Genomic DNA, 19,256 nt, shown 5'->3' with positions numbered 1-19,256 from the left:
TCATAATCATAGGCTCATTTTAAATAGAGAAAAATTCACTGTCAGTGCCCAAACTTTAGTGTCAAGGCCAATTTGATATCCGAACTTTCAACAATACCAATGTGATACCTGAAGTCTTATATTGACATAGCAAGCACGTGGGAATAAAAAAATAGATAAAAGATTAAAATAACCTTTTAACTATTATTATTTTTTTGGACATTTTAAATTCTATCTTCTTCTTCCTCATTTCTCATCCAATTTCTCAGAAGAACTCAGATCCCCCCAAACCCCTTTCACTCCTTGTGGTGTTCATAGAACCCCTAAAACCCTAGTTCATCTCGTTGCCGCATTCCCCAAGCACTAGAACAAGTCCCTTACGCAGCTTCATTCATGGCCTAAACTAAGCACCAAGAAGCCACATTGCACACGAAGCGCAAACCCTATCCTAGCTGCGAAGACCAAGCCTACTACCCCAACAAATACCATAAGCTTTAAGTCTCCGGCAACAATTCTTAAGGAAAACTCAAGAACCAGAAAATTTGAAGAGCAATTCCGAAGCTAAATTACGAGGCAATGTAGATCGCGAAGCAGAAAACGAGGAAGATGAAGAGGAGGAATACGACGGTGAAGAAGAAGAAGACCGTGAATTAGACTTATCTGTGGTGGATCGCAAGGGGAAGGGGATTATGAGAGATGATCAGGGCAAATGGATACTAATAAAGGATATTCGAAGGTCTTCAAGATCAGAATCTGGATTGCAACTGACCATTCTTCCTGTAATTTGCAGAAGATAGTCTTCTCATTCAATTCTCACATGGGCTCTCCTAAAATTGCACAAATATGAACCAGCAAACCCCAAAATCCAAAATCAAATTCAAAAACACAGAACACATGCACCAACCAATCCCCAACAATCATGTTCAAATTCACAAGCAAAAATAGAAAAGAGGAACCTCAAATAGAACGAAAGAATTCACCTCTTCCTTGCCAAAATTTGAAAAAACCACAAAACTCAGAGACCCAAATCGGAGAACAAGTCAGTAGTTGAGAATTGCAGAGAGAGCAGCCAAGAGAAGAGAAGAAGAGAAGAGAGCAGTGAAATGATGTCGTGTTTGAACATTTCAGTCAACGTCAGACTCGAAGGGAACATGTGTTCTAGTTTGGCTAAGGAAAAGAAAGTGGATTCAGAGAGAGGAAAAAGAAGAAGAAGGAAGGGAAAGGAGAAGAGTCTAATGAATGCAATTTTTCATCTGGGTTCATTAAACCCAGAACTCGATCTGTTTTTTTTTTTTTTTTTTAAATTAGTTAATAGAGAAAGACAATTTTTCCCTGGATAAAAATATCACATGCTTGACATGTCAGCTTTTTAATGGATTCTTAACGGAAGTTGGATGGAGGGATCACGTTGATATCAAAATATGAGTTCAGGTATCACATTGGTAGAGTTGTGAGTGTGGGTATCAAATTGACCTTGACATCTATGTTCAGGCACTGACAGTGAATTTTTCTCTTTTAAATAAGTGCGCAATAAGTTCGAATATAGTTGGTCTATTTATGTACCACTGTGTCTCCCCCACGAATCCTTGTTTTGTCCCTTATTATGTGACAACAGGTGGGTATGTAATAGCCTTCTTAGAATGCATTTCTATCAATGAACTTATCATTAATTCAAAAAAAAGTTAATATAGAGGGGTACTTACTTTATTATTAGGATTATTTTTATGGGAAGAATCCTAATATCAACCTCTATATAAGTCAAGGTCCCTAAATTCTCTAGACAACGAGTTATTCGAGTAATTGAAATTAAAAGAAACTTTAATACATTCCTACTAGGGGTGGGCGTCCGGACCCAAAAAACAGAAGACCCGTCCCGAACCGAGCAAAAAAGCCCGATTTGGTTCAGTTTTGACTTTGAAATTCTCGGTTCGGTCTAGGACCCGACCCGAATATATTTTCTCAGTTCGGTCTCGGGCCTCAAATATGCAGAGACCGAAAGCCCGAACTAGCCCATTTTCCAATCATTTGCCACTTTTTCCTCTATTATTGGGTGTTATTATAATATATTAAATATTAAAAAAACCCCAAAGCAGTCAGACCAAGCCCACACTTCGTCCCCACTTTGTCTCATGAAATAAGAATGTTGTTTTCCCCTTTTTGCTTTGTCTCCCACTCTCTAATTATTAAATTCTTATTATATAGCTTATCATGTCAGTATGCCATATGATTGAACCATCTCTGGCTCTCAGCCTCTCTCTCTCTCTCTCTCTCTCTAAACCATGTCAGGCCCTAGTTCTTCCCAAATCTCCGATTATTCAATTTGAAAACCTAAAACCCAGTTCATTTCATCCCAAATTTAATGGCATCAACACAAACTTCTTCCCAAAGTTCAAGTTCTGAATCTGATTCCATTCATTTCAATTCGAGGATGAGACCCAATACGAGGAAGATGAAGAGGATGAAGAAGATGAAGTCATCATGAACCCACTGAAAAGCCCACCAAATTTGACACTCCCGATGCTGTTGCGAGCTGATGATGATGATGAATGTTTGGCTTGCTTTCTCTTTGAGACTCGACCCTTCTGAGAGTGCAATTGCTGAAACCAGTTGAAAGTCGCCGAAGAAGCTCCGGCTGCCGCAGCCGACAGATCTGCTAGAACAAAGAAGCTGAAGCAGTGGCTTGGCTTTGGGACTACTGTCGTCTTCAACCTCACCCACTAAGGTTTCGGACCAAAAAGCCCGAAAACCCGACACTAAACATAACGGGTCTGGCTCCTGTCGGCTCCTGTCGGTTCTCACATCTTAAATAGACCGAACCGGCCTGGACCGATTACTTCGGGCTCCGTCTCGGTTCTGGCAAAATCCGGGCCCAAAGCAGACCCGCGCCCAGGCCTAATTCCTACTTAAATCTCAAAGAAAAAAAAATCAACGATTCATGCAACATTTATAAAACACTTTTCTTTAAACATGAAATCTCGTAAAAATCATATCAACCCCATTGGTTAATCATAAACATAGAATATGGGGAAGAAAAATATCACCATACAATAAAAGAGCCTCACAGGTCTATGCTCGACTGCAACTTACAAACACAAAGTAAGTGAGGAGGACGCCTAAACAAAACCCTTGACTGCAACCCACGTTAGGAGGAGTGCTAAATAAATCAAGCCAAGTATGGTGAAGAAAAATATACGAAAACTGAAAATCCATAAACCTTCACCAAAATCTCGTAATAAATAAATAATCGCAAGAAAAATACAAGTACGATTCCCAACCGTACTCAGAAAATCTCAAACCAATAATCTAAGCTCGAGAGACATAAAATAAATCAATGCGATTATTAATATCAACAAGATTCCTAGATTCAATAAACCATTATATGAGATTAAAGTAAATCATAAATTCCATCGAAAATCTCATTTTTGAAGATCTTTAGGAAAACTCAAAGTCGACGAATATAAATATAATCAATTCTGGAAACTACCTCGGAAAATAATTCGCAGAAAATCATTATAAATCGTAAATCCAAATCCGATCATAGATAATTCATCAAGGTAAATCATTTTCGAAAAATATCCTTTCAAATATATAATGATATCATTTCCAAAAATCACAACCGAAAATTCAATAATATAAACCAAAAATAGAATTTGATATCAAATCATAATCCAAAACTCAATTTGCATTCCAACGCAAATCATATGCTCGAATAATTGAAACGATAACTATATAAATCAATAATTCAGAAAATAATTGCATGCATCATTTAAAATAAAAGTCCACTCACAGTATAGCTTAGGCGGTCACACGTAAGGATTCCTTCATCGAGTAGTAGCTCAGTATGTCGTCATGTACATAGTTATAATTCGTAAACGATGATTCAAAAATTCAGAAGTTAAATACAACTCTGAAATGAAATCTGAAAATCCCTCTTATGAATTTATTTGTCGAACATCCGAAATCACATCAAAATCGACCTGAACTTCCAGGGTTCCGTCAACTTAAATATTTTAACATCCTAATGAAAAATGGAGATGATCCAATGGTTGGATCTTCCCGAGTCGAAACCCGAATTTTTGAAACTTCTAAAATTCCTATCAATCCCAAAATTCACCATATGGCTGCAAAACTATATCCATAAGTTCAGAACAATGAGCTCTACTAAAAACACCAAACTAGAACACCAGAAACGGTCAACGCACCTCCATGCGCCACCAACTCCAACCTCAAATGGGGTCATGAAATTTACATCAACATTTTCCTCTCATCATCCCCAACAACTTTTTCAACTAACACAAAGTCTAATTTTAAGTGTAGAAGCCGGAATTTACCTTGAAATGATTTGGGGCCGATTTTTCTCCAAAAGCTTCCGAAGCTCGACTCTCCCTTCTTGCTTTGAATCATCATAAGTTGTTTGGAGGGTCTTCTCTAGGGTAGATGGGCTTCAAAACCCAACTGGTATCATCGTTGGAGGTGACTGGAAAACGAAGTTCTGGTTGGGTTGAGCTCACGAATTCGAATCGTCTTCGACTCCTCAATTTGCCGCCATGGGTGGTTGTCCATGGAGGGGAAGGCCGGAAACATTACCAATGTGAGGAGGCTCTCTAAAAGGGATCAATCTGGTGGTCGGATGGCGGTGGAACTCGCCAGGTTGTGAATCCGGGTTGGGTTGGAGGTTGGGTCTGCCGAGAGAGAAAAAGGAAATTGTCCTTTGGGTAAGTTTCTAAAAAATAAAATTTACCAAAATGAAATTACTATATATAGTCAGTTTCTAAAAACAGTAACTTTTACTTTTTAGACCATAACTTTGTCATACGAACTCCAATTTAAGTGTGTCGTGTTCACAAAGTGGGTTTATCATCCTTTACAACATTTGTGAAGAAAATTTTCTCAAATGATGAACGAAATGAAAAGTTAACTTTTAGAGCCTCTAAAAGTATCGAAACGAAGTTAAAAGTAAAATAAATTTTTGTTTACCGCCCAAATGATTAGTAAACATGTAAATTAAGGTACGGAAAATAACACCATATTAGTTCATGTATGATTCAACAACCTCCATATTTGTTTGATAATTTGATTTCTGTGAATGTTTATGCAAATTCAACCAGATCGTTCTTAAATCTTCATTTTGATAGTATGATTAATTTTGGATTATCAACTCTGAATTTTTAATTGGACCTACAACTATGATGAGAATTTTGGGTTTTTTTTCCTTGAATTCATCAACTCTAAATTGAATGCGTGCCAATTTCTATGGTTTCATATAGGTTTCCGAGAGAGGGAAAGGATCATGGTTCGTTCTTCTCAACTTTGCCAGTGTGAAATTCAGGACTGATGTGGGTTCTGTTTTCTATTTCTTTTTGCTTCACTTTAAAGCTTGACATGCTTTATTTCTTTCATTCATATATCAATTTTAAGAGTGTATTGGTGCATACAGTTTAATGTTGTGTGGTGATCTAAGTGGGTTAATTGTGTTGAGTAATGAGTACCATGATCGATGTTTTGCAATAGAAGATGAGAGGGCCCAATTTTGGTGCGAATCTGTTCTTGGGCAGTGTTGGTGTTCAAAAGACTGGTTGAAATGTTCATTTTGCCATTATTAGGGGTTCAAAATCTGAAAAATGGGCCTTTATGTCAGTGCTGATAGGAGCATTGTATGCAACATTATTATTGTTATTCTCTATACTTTATTTGTTAGTTCATTCTATTTTCTAGCAATTTATTTATCCTTTATGTTTAATAGGTTTATGGAGTAAACATGTGAAAAGGAAATAAAAAGGAGAAAAAGATGCGCGAAATAAGAGTAAAGCTTGAAGTTCTAGCCCAAGTAGGAGATCTTAATGGATTGTGGAGCCCAATACATGGAGATGACGAAGCAAATAAAGAGAAAATTTGTCAAATATCATTGATGATGTGGCGAGCTTTTATTGGAAAGATGATACGGAGGATCCTAAATCAAATAGAGAATTATGAAGTTGGCTCTCTCTACAATTCAAAGAATATTATTCCAAAAAGGAATGAAAGATCAAGGATATCAAAACTATGGATGGTTGAGTAACTGGTCCCTTCCGATCCCTCCTAACCTCAAAATTTTCCTTTGGTCCTTTGTCTCAGGTAAATACTGACTAATGAGCAGAGGGTGATCAGAAGGCTTGCAACCAACTCCTCTTGCCAGCTCTGTGTTAACACTCTTGAGTCTATGTTACACATATTTCGGGACTTCCCTAAAGCAAAACAGGTGTGGCAATGTTTTAATATCCCTCCAAATATGTTGACTACATTCAGTTTATGCTAGAATGATTGGATTTTGGCCAATCTCCTATAGAAAGGCTATTATATGAGGAATCTGAACTGGAACATCTTCTTTCTCTTTTGTTGTTGGTTCTTATGGAAATGGAGATGTAAATGCGTCTTTGATCCTAACTTCCACTATCCTCACAATCCTACTGATGTAGTGTTTAACTATGCGGATGAGTGGACTAGGGCTAGTGATAAGGCTAGTTTGAAGAAAAGAAGCTATGTTTAGCTGCTTTCTTGGATTAAGCCTGCGGTTGGAGTCCATAAGCTCAATATTGATGGGTCAAGAACAACCAATGGTTCTATTGGAGCAGGGGGTGTTATAAGGGACAATACTGGTTGCTGGTGTGGTGGTTTTATGATTAATATTGGTGTTGGTGAAGTTCTCCAAGCTGAAGCCTAGGGTCTTTTCCATGGTCTACATCTTGCTTTGAGCTTAAAAATATCCAAGTTGGAAGTCGAATCGGACTCTGCAATTTTGATCAACCTCATTCAAAAGGACAATGTTGATTTACATCCTCTGGGGACCCTAATCATGAATTGCAAGAATCTAATGATGAATTTGTCTCAATTCAGGTCAAGCATATCCATCGTGAGCGCAATTCAGTTGCTGATCTCTTAGCTAAGAACAACACTCTTCATGCTAAAGGGGTCTGCACCCTCCATGATCCTCATGCTTAGTCAATGAAGCTCTCCTTGATGATATTGTTGGAGCTCCTAGAGCTAGAAATTTTAGTGCCAGCAATGCTGGCTAGTTTCCTTTTTGTTGTTTTCTTTCTGGGTGATTGCCCATTCTGGAAAAAAAAAAAAAAAAAAAAAAAAGAAGAAGAAGGACACAAGGAGCATTATAAAAAGAGAGAAAAACATTGGGAAAAACTCTTATGCGTGAAAATCAATCAAAGAGATCTGAGCAAGAAGGTGAGAAGACTTCTCTGCCATCGTTCAACTAGTTGATATAGTCATTTCGACTAGCTGCACTCAACCCTGAATCAATTCCTATTTTTGAGTTTTCTTCTTTCTTTCTTTTATATGATGATTAGTTTGTTCTTCATCCAAACTATGTGTAACTAAACTTCTAGGTTAAAGGTTGTTGAGACCCTAAACATGATTTCAGTAGCTATTTAATACTTGATTATTTTCTATGGTTATTGAATGAATTTTGGATGTCTATTTTTTCATTGATGATTCCTGTATTTGTTTTTTTATGGAGGTCTACGTAGATGCATGTTCGAGGCTCTTCTCTTTGATTGATTTCTCACAACGCACTTTGATATTGATTTCTTTCTTGTTTTTTCTCAATCAAACCAAAAAGAAATCCTTTTCTGAAACATTTAGATCCAATAATCTACTGCGAGAGATCCCACTTCCCTATTCTACAATTGATATTCAAAATTTCGTTGTGAATTTTTCATCTGTGCTATTTATGTGTAGATATTTCAAAAATTAAGAAGTTCGTAAAAAATTAACGGAAAATTTCGGAAAACTCCTAACGGAAATAACATAACATAAATGTCACGCCCCGAATTTTTAATAATTAAATTCAAATCCGAAACGCGATAACTTAACAAGCACAAGAAAAACACAGAGAAAATTTTTCATTTAAATTAAGCAACAAAACAAACTGAGCTCACAATGTCAATACTGACTCATTCTTTAGAGTCACATATTACATTACAGATAGTTTACAAATCAAACTGAATGACAATTCAATAAGTAAATACACCCACCACAACTCACTACCCAACGGAAGACTTAAAACTAAGAGTACCATTCGACGTCCACGCTACCCAATGTACACCTCAGCTTTGACGACGATTAATCGATATTCTAACCTGCACAAAAACCCCTACACCATAGAATAGTGCACCGGGATTGAACAAAACAAACCCGGTAAGCTTTTTAAGCCCGTATGAGTAAACTCAAATAAAGTGACTCACGTCACGCATGCTTATAATTTCTCAACTTGTGAGATTAAATAAAGTGACAATATAACTCCACAAGGCACAACCAAACACACAATCACACTAGGTAATAATTAGTAATCCCTGCATCGAAAGTTTAGTTCAGGAGATCACCAAAAGTATACTAACCAAAACCATAGTAATCCCTGCGTCGAATTTTAGTTCAGGAGATTACTATTAAAATCAACAATTAGAATGAAACGGAAATCGATAAAGAATTCAAACAACTCACACCAAAGTCGATGATCACCCATCAACACCAAGTAGATGATCACCCGTCAACTCCAAATAAATCATCTTATCACAACTCACCCATAACATGAAAATCAAGTCCCTCTTGGACAATAAAAGAAAGAAACCACTTGAAACTCTCTTTTAAAAAATGTGTACTCAAGAGCACGGTAACACAAAGTTATCCCCCAAGCAGTACAATGTACCCAAGGGCACGATAACGCGAAGTTATCCCCCAAGCCGTATATTTGGCAGATAGACTAGAGCTCTAACTTATCGTAACCACTCACTCGGCCAAAGGCGTGGTTCCCGATATACTTGCCTTGATCACCAATGTGACAAAAGGTCCTCAGACCGAACATTTAAAAGTCCACATGACCCAAAATGTTACACTCAACCCAAGATACTCTTTAACACAATCACATCAATCAATCACATAATATATTGCATTTCCGAAAAGAATAAATGCTCAGAATAATAATCCAAATAATTCACAAATCATACGCATATCACCACGTCATGCCATCAACATATATATATTCCACGTAAATATATATATATATATATATATATACACACACACATAGTCATTCACGCAGGAATGACCACTAATACCAACTATAGTTCACACATTTTAAAACCAAGAAATTCATTTTATACTTAAATTCATTTTTTTACCTGGGAGCCGTAGCCCTATGAACCGTAGTCGATCGAGTTCATATTATTTCAAACAAAGCATTAAATTTGAAAACGATTTACAATTACCACAACAATTCCAACAATTAAATAATTCGGTTCGTAAATGAACCATGTGAGATTTACTCACCTTAAAATCCCACTGCGTCTTCACTAACAGTCAAGATAAAATACCGGATGTATTGCCAATCACCTAAAGCAAGTACAACTCCGATTCAGTACACGAATTAACAAAACCCATTTAATTCCGAAACTCCCGAAACACACTAAAAATCCGAAAGTGACGCCAATCGAGGAAAAACTTCATTCAAGACCACCCGAGGTCTCCAGAATACTTAAACGATCAACATATCAAAACTACAAGTCGATCGGAAGTCCGGATCCTCACGGATCGAAAATCAATCCAACCGAGAATCCTATAACTTTGAAAATTCACAACTTAATCATACGATATCCAAAATTTATGAATTATATGTGCAAACGATCGTATTGATAAGTAGAACACAAGAAAGGACAGAAACTGTTCTTGGGGTGGCCGGAAGTGGCCGGAAACCACCACCACAGTGGCGGCGCCGCCGCCCACCCAAAGTCAAAATTTGACAAAACTTCCAACATGAATGTTCTTCATCCTAACTCCAATTGAAACTTTCATAACTACACCATATTCAGATTATAATCCCAAAAAATGAATTTTACCTCGCAAGCCGATAGATTCGAAAAACTCTAATTTCACAACTCCAAAATTCGATGACCACAGATCAAATCGCTACAAGCCGTCTTGGGTATATCTTCTACGTCTTCTAGGCTAGAAAAGCCCTCAAGGATCTCGAGCTATAGTGGCTGGAGCTGAGAGAACCAAGGCCGGCGATTTGCAGTTCCACCGTGCAACTTCTCGGCCTTGTAGCGTCGTGCTCAGGTCTACCCACACCGTGAAACTTCACGGAGATGAATTTGGGACAAAGGCGAAGAGATAGGCACAAGAATCTCGGCCTATGGTGGCCGGACGGTGAAGAACGAAGCCGGCAAAGTCAACTGGGCGAAACTGGGCTCGGACGCGAAATGGGGAGGGATTTCTGGAGCTCTGGAAATTCTGTCCTTCTTTGCAAATTTCCCAAATGTTCTTATATTTATAGAATTTTCTCAATTTTCAATTGCTCATAACTTTTTCATATCAACTCCGATTCTCGCGTTCCTCATGTCTACGAACTCTTATCGACGCGCTCTACGACTTTCGTAAAGGAAGTTTTCCGAGAATCCCAACGAATAAAGAGTCAACCTTTGTGACGCCCTAAAACCAAAATCTTCGACTAAATATTCGTCCAGAACACTTCCGCTCCGTCCACGAGCCACGAAACCGTCCAATAACCACAATTTAGTTATGGAAAATAAATACGAATTTCTGAGGCATCACAATAAAGATTTCGTATCCGTACTTTAAAATTACTGAAATTTCGACAGTTTCGGAGAAATTTCAATCCTTGTGTTGATATCATTAATTTGGACTGCAAATAGATATTTTAAACCTTCATGTGACAACTAAGCAATATAAAATGACAAATTATAAATGACCTATTTATGACTTGCCAGTGATGCCACATAAGATTAAGGCCATAAAATATGAAAATTTTAACTTTAACGAAGGAATTGAAGGAATGCACCAAAGTAATTAGCAAAATATAAAATTGAGGTACTAAAATATATTTTTTTGAGATAAAGAGCTCACAAGTTAATATGGCCCCTCTTGTCTGAGTAGTTGCCCTGTTGCCATTTTCGTTTCTTATCGTTTGACTTTGTGGTGTTGGTGGGAGGATTGCTAGTAGTGGCTTGCTGGGATGAGGGCTGAGTGTTTTTGGCGAGGGTTTATGGTGGAGGTGAAGTGGCACTTAGGCGTGGAGGACTACTTCCCCCATGACATGATCATATGTTGCATTTGGGCAGTTGTAATTTAAGTGGTACAAGAAGTTCCCCTTGATGGGTCTTTGCTTGAAGGCGGTCAGTGTCATTGTTTTGTCAAAATCTGGACAACTTGACATAGACGTCTGCCACTTTGTGACAAATTAACACTCGTAGGGACTTGTCAGTGCCTTGCTTAAAAGTGAATTATTGGCTCGAGTTATGCTATTCTTCTGTTATGAGGATGAATGGCGATAAGAAGGCATTGGACAGAGTTGATAATGACTCAATTGAGCTTGGCGGGCACTCAAAGAACCAGTTCATTGCCTCACTGTCTAGTTTCTTGCTGAATAAATGACATAGAGTTGCATCATCAAAACCCTTGTTGTTGGTTACCTTTCTGAATGTGTCCATATGGACGAAAGGATCTGTCAGGCTGCCATATTGGCGATCTTTTGCGTTTTTGCATATGCATACCTGATGGTTTGAAGGATTCTGGTGGTGAATGGTACTAGGTGGACGACAAAGAGTGGGTTGGCGGTTTATAATGAGGTACCTGCCTCTGCTTAGAATAACCTCTCCTTGAGTTAGCGTACCTTGTCAAGGATCATGGCAGTGGCATCCACAGTAGGTCTGGGGTAAGCCTGGTTATTAACCTGGCTTTGTTGTTGATAAGGTGGCGGATGAGTGCTTATGACTACCCTGGTTGTCTGGCAATAAAAGAGCTATTGCTGGAATATGAGTCTTCTATCTTCTCATTTGCCAATCTTAGGTTGGGTGGTAACCCAGTTTCGTCAACTCCAAGGGGGTTGGGTTGAGTGATGCCCCTATATGCACTATTTACGGGGATGGAAGGACCTGTTGTGCTGCACCAACTGCCGTTTCGATGTTGGCATCCGGCGCCGATGTGCACTTCATGTGGGATTGATGGTTCCGCCAAGGACCTTTTTTAATGAGATGAATTCATTTTATCGCCTTGAACTTTATGCCTAAAATCGTCTGTGCCCCCAAACTTTTAATTTAATCACATATGCCCTTATCTCTCTAATATGATCAATCATAATCATTAGTAAACTAATTCCTTAATTTCTTCATAAATTAGTGACAACGCATGCCCACTTAGGGTCAATTTTTAGCCTTGATCATGTAAATAGTGTGTTTCTTGCATGATTAAAGGCTAAAAACTAATTTGAGTAGACAACAATATATGAATAAATTGATAGATTAGTGAAGGATTAGCCATAATAGATCAAATTGGAGAGTACAAGGGCACATGCGATTAAATTAGAGGTTTGGGGGGGCACAACTGATTTTAAGTGTAAAATTTAGGGTGGTAAAATGATTTTAGCTCTTTTTAATTCATCGAATTTTGCCAATAATTCTGCCACCTGGTTTTGTGCGGCCGCTTTGTCCTTTCACTCTTGCTCACGATCCCTATTAACGCGGTGCAGGTCCATCAAGGCCAACTCTAGCTTTGCCACCACGTCTAGTCTCTGCTGTCGTTGGCTTGCGTAAGGTTGGTCTTCGATTGGCGAGCGATTTGTGGTAGTTTCTAGGGTAACTATTAGAGTGTGGTCGTCGATGTTGGTCGGGGTATTGAATAGTGCCCGCATCACGTGTTGGCGGCATCAATGGTTTTGATGTTGGTGGCTTGTTCTAATTGATTGGCTGCACCTTCCTCGTTACCATTTTTCATGGTGATTTTGAGTGAGTGACCTTTAGCTCAAGGATTTTTACAGATGGCGCCAATTTAATGCTTAGAATGCCACCACTTGGTGTCGACTTCCGATAACGTGGACGAGGGTCCTTATCTTTCGATATCTTGATATAGTTGCAAATTGCCGCCACCTGTCAAATGAAATACACTAGGGTGAAGATAGGAGACCGCGGTTGGCAGTCTTCGCTCCTCCAATGCTAAAGTCAGACAATGTATTTATGTTGACAGAGTAGCGATAGGTAAGTATTAAATGCGTAATTAATGAAGAGAGAAGAGTGGACATTTTATAGGTGATGAGAGATTTGGCCTCAGTTTTGTTTTTGATGTGGGACTGATATGCTTCATTCTTGTGTCTTCGAACTTCCCTGAGAGGTCGTCTTTGAACGGCGTGTGGCGGGGCGTCAAAGGTCATATTGGCCTGAAGCTGGGTCGAGGCAGAAGGTTGGCCTACACATGCTAGCCATTTCAACAATGGGAGGTTGACTCCATTGGTTGATAGTGTCATGTATGTACAACTCTATGCCAACAAAATCACCTCGTCCCATAGGCATCTATTCTGCCATCCTCCATACGCCGAGCACACCATTGCATCTATCCTCTCAAAATCAAACCAACATATGGCATAACAGCCATACCACTAATGGGGGGAGAGGGCTAAGGCCAAGGCGAGCTTGGTGCTCTATACGAGGACAATGAGGGTTGTCGTCCTCTTGCTCAGCGTCCCAAGTCAGCGCCACTAGGTTTTCTCATCCTTTTTCCTTGTACTTTTCCTAATGTACTAAAATATAGATTTGTAAATAGTTCAGATAGTGTTTGAAATTTTTTCGCATGGTACAAAGAATAAAAACTTTGTGAAATAGAGAGAAGAAAAAAAAGAAAAGGTAAAAAGAATAAAATAGCACTATTTATCATGGCCCCCCTTGGTCTTGTGGAAAGCCAGCCCGCTTGGCTTCAACTATATATTATAAGCCCTACGCACCCTTCCACTTAGTAATCTTTTTTACAATAGTTTTTGATACGTATCTTTTTTACAATAGTTGATAATTGTTTTTCACATGTAATTTTAGTGATTACATTTAATGCTAAAGTGATGATCCAGAGTCCAGACAGTACATATAAATTAAAGAATAATCTTTGCTTGCTAGTTGACGTTTTAATTTATTTTTTTAAATTCATAGTTGACACATGATAATTAAACGTGGAAATTAAGGGAGGTGTTAAAAAGGGGAGCAAGAACGAACAAGCTATCCCACAACCTTGCATGGGTGGTTTCGTTTTGGACTTTTGGCCTTTTGGGTTGCCTTTGTCTTTTGCAGAGAAGGATATGACTGACCGTTCATTGGCACATGCTATACGAAGCTTCTTCAAGACTTGGCTAACCATCTCTGAAATTCACTAGGGATGAGTGATTACTTCCGCTGGCTAGCTAGAGTGGTAGTCAACCTTGCTCCTAGAACCGAGAATTTTCAAATGGAAGATTTTTTAATGCATTGACTGGATGAGTTGTTCAGCACCTACACTGTAGTTACAACAATTTGACGGGTTTGCTCTCATCGTTGTGTATTTAGCGTTTTATATACAAAAAGTGGAACCCTATAGTGCCGGAGCATTCCATTAATTGGTGAAAAACCCTAGTCTGTGGTACTTCCACTTTGGTTATTAGATGATATTTCTTTTTTCTTTTTTTTCCATCAAATTTATTATTAAAAAAAAAAAGGTTAAATCATGAGTTATTTTTAGGGAGCTAGAAAAATCGCTCCATGCTCAAAATATCATGCCACAATATTTTAATTTCATAAAATGAAGGAAAAATCGTCCAGACAGTGTCTGAACTTTTGCGGATTATTAAATTTCATACCTATATTTTGAAAAATATCAAAATGGTACTTGACGATTTAAGCCTGACCCAATATTCATACCTAGGAACAGTAAAAACGTTAACCCCGTTAAATTTTTAAGGATAAAAGTGGTACTTCTGAAACAAACAAACAAAAAAACTTGTTTTTGGAGTTCTTCATACCTATACCATACCAAGAACAACTTTGTTTGTTCTCATGCTAGTACCACAAAAGTATGCCAATACCTACCATACCCAATACGAGATTCAAATACCAATACCATAGACCCACCGTATACCTAGATCCAAATACTCGAATACCCGTATCTAGAAGAACTTAGGAAGATTGGCGATCACAGATCACCGCCAGCAGCCGCTGTCATTCCAAGAACATGCAACAGTTGTGCTCAGATCCATACTTGATCGGAACCCAACCTACATCTACATCGACGACCTGAATCCAAAGACGTCCTCCGACATACCAGAACCTGACTTAGGGTCTCACGTCAAGCACCAGAAATGACACAGTTGCTAACGACAGGCCTAACCACTCCTCATTTTACAATCCACATTCTATGTTTCTTTTTTCAGCAACTTAATTTTGTCTTTTTATAATAATTTCAACAAAAAGAAGAAGAAGTATGGATTGTAAGTGGGAGAGTGTAGATTTCACTCCCCATATGTAATTTGATGACTCTAAATATTTGGGTATATTGATTTATGCTTTCCGATTACGATTATCACATTAATGTCTCTTGTGTTAAAACCCTAATTGAAGTTCTTTAGAAAATTAAAATTTAGCTTAGACATGAGAACTAAGTTGTTTAGATAGTAGAAAAAATCTGTTATGTTCATAAGCCCTAACCCAGAACATTGAATTCTATCTTGATCAAATTGAACACATAATTTTCTGTTGTACGTCGGAAAAAAAATTGATTAATTGAAAAGAATTCGGAATTCATGAAAGAAAGTTAAAGATCAAATCGATAGAGTATCCGACAGAAGTATTCTGCCTCGGTTTTTTATTGAAATCAAAATACATCTCCATAAGTAAAAAGTTCATTATGAGACATTATTAGAAGAAAAGCTGTAGGAGCTTTATCAAGAGGTATGGTCACTTTGTAATTAGTTGAGAAGAAAGTCATCTTCTTCTTCTTTATTTCAATCTAATAGTGGTAGATATGATTGTATTGGAAAGTGTATAGTTAAGGTTTATGCGTAATTTATCCAATTTGATTCAGATAGAATATCATCGCCGACTCTCAATTTGGACGCAATTGAATAACACCAACACTATTTAGTGAACCATTATAAAACTTAAGTTTCTGTGGGTTGCTTCTTGCATTACTTTCGTTTACTTGTTTACTCATCAAAATCTAAATCTAAATCAATATCGTATTTGTTTAAGCTTCCTCACAACAAACTAGGATCAGAGTTTTGATTTTGTTTTGAATTAAGATTTGACAATTGAGTTGGCCAAATAATATGGTAACTTATCAACTTCTAGTTACTGAAGAAGAAATTGCTTCTGCGCACACATTGCTATCATACAATAGCAAATGCCAAATGGTGTAGAGTTGGAAAAACCGAAAAAGCAATATTATTACCCAAGTTTAGCAAAGTAACGGAGTCTCCATATATAAAAGTACAGGAATTGTTCATGGCTTTTCATGCCGAATATGTCAAAGCTCACGTCACTTGTTTTTTTTTTTTTTAATTAAACTTAATATTGAGTTCAACCTCAACTCCTTTGTTTATAAACACAAGTCAGACGAGCATAAAATGAGCCAACCGCAAGCGTAACAGAATTTTATCAAGCCTTGAGAGAGATGGGAGATAGAGTTGATCAGACAAGAACAGGCTAATCGCCACAACGCTCACAAGTGTAGGGCACATACTATCTTCTAACAAAAGATTTGATGAAATTTAATAATTTATGCGTTTAATAGGAAGCAATTACCATTAGTTCTCAGTGTCGTAGTTTTCTCTTCCCAATGTTATAACAGGTCACAAATTATTTACACCTAGTCGGGGAAGTATTTCAATATGTCAGGGTTGGATGATTGGATCCATGCTTAAAGCCTTCACTTCGGATCTATCGCAACCAAATTTCAATATGATATATAGTGTAGTACGTTTGGTAAATGCCCAAAGTATATAAGAGAGCATCTCTAAATGCCAAAAATCTTCATCCATAACCCCAGCAAATCAGCGTATAGTTCAAGGATAATCATGCAGTTCTGCTGTCAAGCTTAACAACCATGCTATAGGACTAGATGGCCATAGCTGCCCGGGACAGCACAACAGTCATGCACAAGAACTCCACAAAGATGAGGCAGGAAACAAAACATAAGCTTAGAGTTCGGCATAAGCCAATTAATCACATATTATATCTAATATGTATCGAGAATAATTGAATCAAAGAATTTAGAGAAGATAACGGAAGAGCAGCTGGCACACTTGCGCACATGGATGCCAACAAGCATGAAAGGAGAAAACAGTGAGAAACAAAAGAACAAAACCAAACATGAATATAACTAAATCTGATTCAAATCAACTATATCTAGCCGAGCTTAAATAGTCTTGACAAAAACACTATAACAAAGGTAATCTAAGATCAATATTTCACAGATAGTAGTGTCTCAATTACAGAATACAGACCAACACCATTGTCATCCAGGCAAAAAAAAAAATAACGCTTCACCAAAAAATTAAGCACGATTATGAGTACCCCTGGATGAGTTCGACCATTGGATAAACTAGCAGTTTCACAGACTGGACTCCCGAATTAAACAACTGCAGAAGTACAGACAAATATAGTTTAAAGCAACTTCAAAAAATAATAGAAAAACTTCCTAAATGGTATTACTGACTACCTCAACCAGATGCTGATTCCGATGGAGTTGCTTCTTGTTTTGGCCGTGTTCGTTCTGGAGGAGGTCCATCTCTTCGTCTTTCATATCTTCTGCTCTCAAACTTTGATTCTCTTCGTTTCTTCGGTTGATAAACAGGGTAGTTACCAGGAATTATCTCTCCATTAACATATTTATCACCTACATATGAACCCAAAATGAAATTATAATAACAGCGTTTAAGTGCTAAAAAAAAACCATTTACTTGTAATATAACCCACCTCCATAATCCTTATTTTTAACATCTATATACGAATCTGGCAACACCCAGAGGACACCAGGCAAGCCTGCATCAGGTTGAACCAGGTTAGCACAAGAAAGTTAATGTTACATGGGAAATCCAAGCAAATTTGAACCTAACCGTAATACAAACCTTTAAATTTTTCAGATGTTTCTTCGGATACAGTACACTGGAATCCAGTGTAGGTGGTGGTGCTAAAAGCATACATATTCTTCTTTGCTTCTTCCATACTGTAACATAGATTACCGTAAGAGTTGTGAGATTAAAACAAAGTGCCTCTCATTAGCTATTCAACCTAGCAAAGTTTCATAGTAATAAAACCCACAAAGGTTCAGATTGAGGTCAATCAATCTTAATGTAACTTATCTAAGCATATAATTCTGGCCCTTCTAGATCATCAATTAAAACAAGTTCAACATGATTCCATATCCTTGCTCAGATTCAAACCATCACAATTTTGCTAGTAACGATTCTTGTAATCTCAGAACCAATTTGCTTAAAAACAAAAGGCTTTTGAAACACACTCAAACTAGAAGACAGACTTTCTCACTTACTGATAAGCCATCAAACATAACAAAGTTTCAAGCTTCACTTTCCATCATAACAAACAAAAAAATCACATAGAAAATTGATACCTTCCGAGAACAGTAGCGAGAGTGTTGAGGTAGGTCTCAATCATTTGGTCTCTTGTAGGGGCAGGGTCTTTGGGGAACTCCATGACTATGAGCCAGTGGTTATAGTCACAGCCCGGTAACATTATCGTCTCCCTCTGCTCATTACTGCTGCTCCTTCTGGACGAGTACTCGCTGTCGCTCACGGCCCGAAGGGTCGGCTTTGACGGCACCGAGCGGGTAAGAGGGCGAGTCGCGGCGGCGGAGGATGAGCTGAATCCGAGGGAGGAGATAGAGGGCTGGAAGAGGGAGAGTCTTGGGGTCGGTATTATTAGGGTTTTGGGTGTGAGAGAGAGGCTCGGCGCCATTGCCATTTTTCAGAGTTGAGAGTGAGAGAGACTATGAGAGTTTGGGAGATAAGGAGAACTGGAATTAACGATATTTTCAGGTTTTTATGTTGGACAGGTTTGAGTTTGGGCTGGGTCTCTGTGTTGGTTTTTGAGTTTTGGGCCGTATTGGAAGTATGGTGGCTGTTGCTGTTCACTGATGTTAGCATTACCGTTCACCGTTAATATCTTACCTCAGTTGTTAGAGTTGTTTAGATAGTTAGCCTTTCTGTTTTCTGTTCCTTTTTCTCTTCCTTGTGTATGTATAGGAAAATGCTTGTAATCAGTTTATACCATGAAGTAATATCAGAAAACTTTCCACAAAGTTTCTGTTTTGTTTTCTTCATGGTATCAGAGCAGGAATTCAAGGCCTGACTCTGAAACTGTTCGTGTGTAGTTTCTGAATTTGTCAGCTTATCATGGCTGGGAAATCCGGTTCTAAAGATGAGGATTCTCTAACCTCAAATTCTTCCGATGTTGAGTTTAATCCAAACC

The 19,256-nt window shown here is 38.1% G+C and overlaps 1 protein-coding gene across 1 annotated transcript; it reads right to left on the bottom strand.

Moving 5' to 3' along the window:
* Nucleotides 1–17,139: 17,139 nt before the first annotated feature.
* On the bottom strand, nt 17,140–18,804 carry LOC112165629 (DAG protein, chloroplastic). The gene is made up of 5 exons (XM_024302214.2): nt 18,400–18,804; nt 17,897–17,994; nt 17,745–17,810; nt 17,488–17,664; nt 17,140–17,407 (listed from the first exon to the last, which is right to left on the bottom strand). The coding sequence occupies exons 1-4, from the start codon at nt 18,747–18,749 to the stop codon at nt 17,489–17,491; spliced, it is 690 nt and encodes a 229-aa protein (XP_024157982.1). The 5' UTR covers nt 18,750–18,804; the 3' UTR covers nt 17,140–17,407; nt 17,488.
* Between the last annotated feature and the right edge of the window lie 452 nt (nt 18,805–19,256).

The sequence above is a fragment of the Rosa chinensis genome, chromosome 5 (genome assembly GCF_002994745.2).
Source record: "Rosa chinensis cultivar Old Blush chromosome 5, RchiOBHm-V2, whole genome shotgun sequence".
Classification (NCBI taxonomy): Eukaryota; Viridiplantae; Streptophyta; class Magnoliopsida; order Rosales; family Rosaceae; genus Rosa; species Rosa chinensis.
This window is presented reverse-complemented; position numbering and strand designations above follow the sequence as displayed.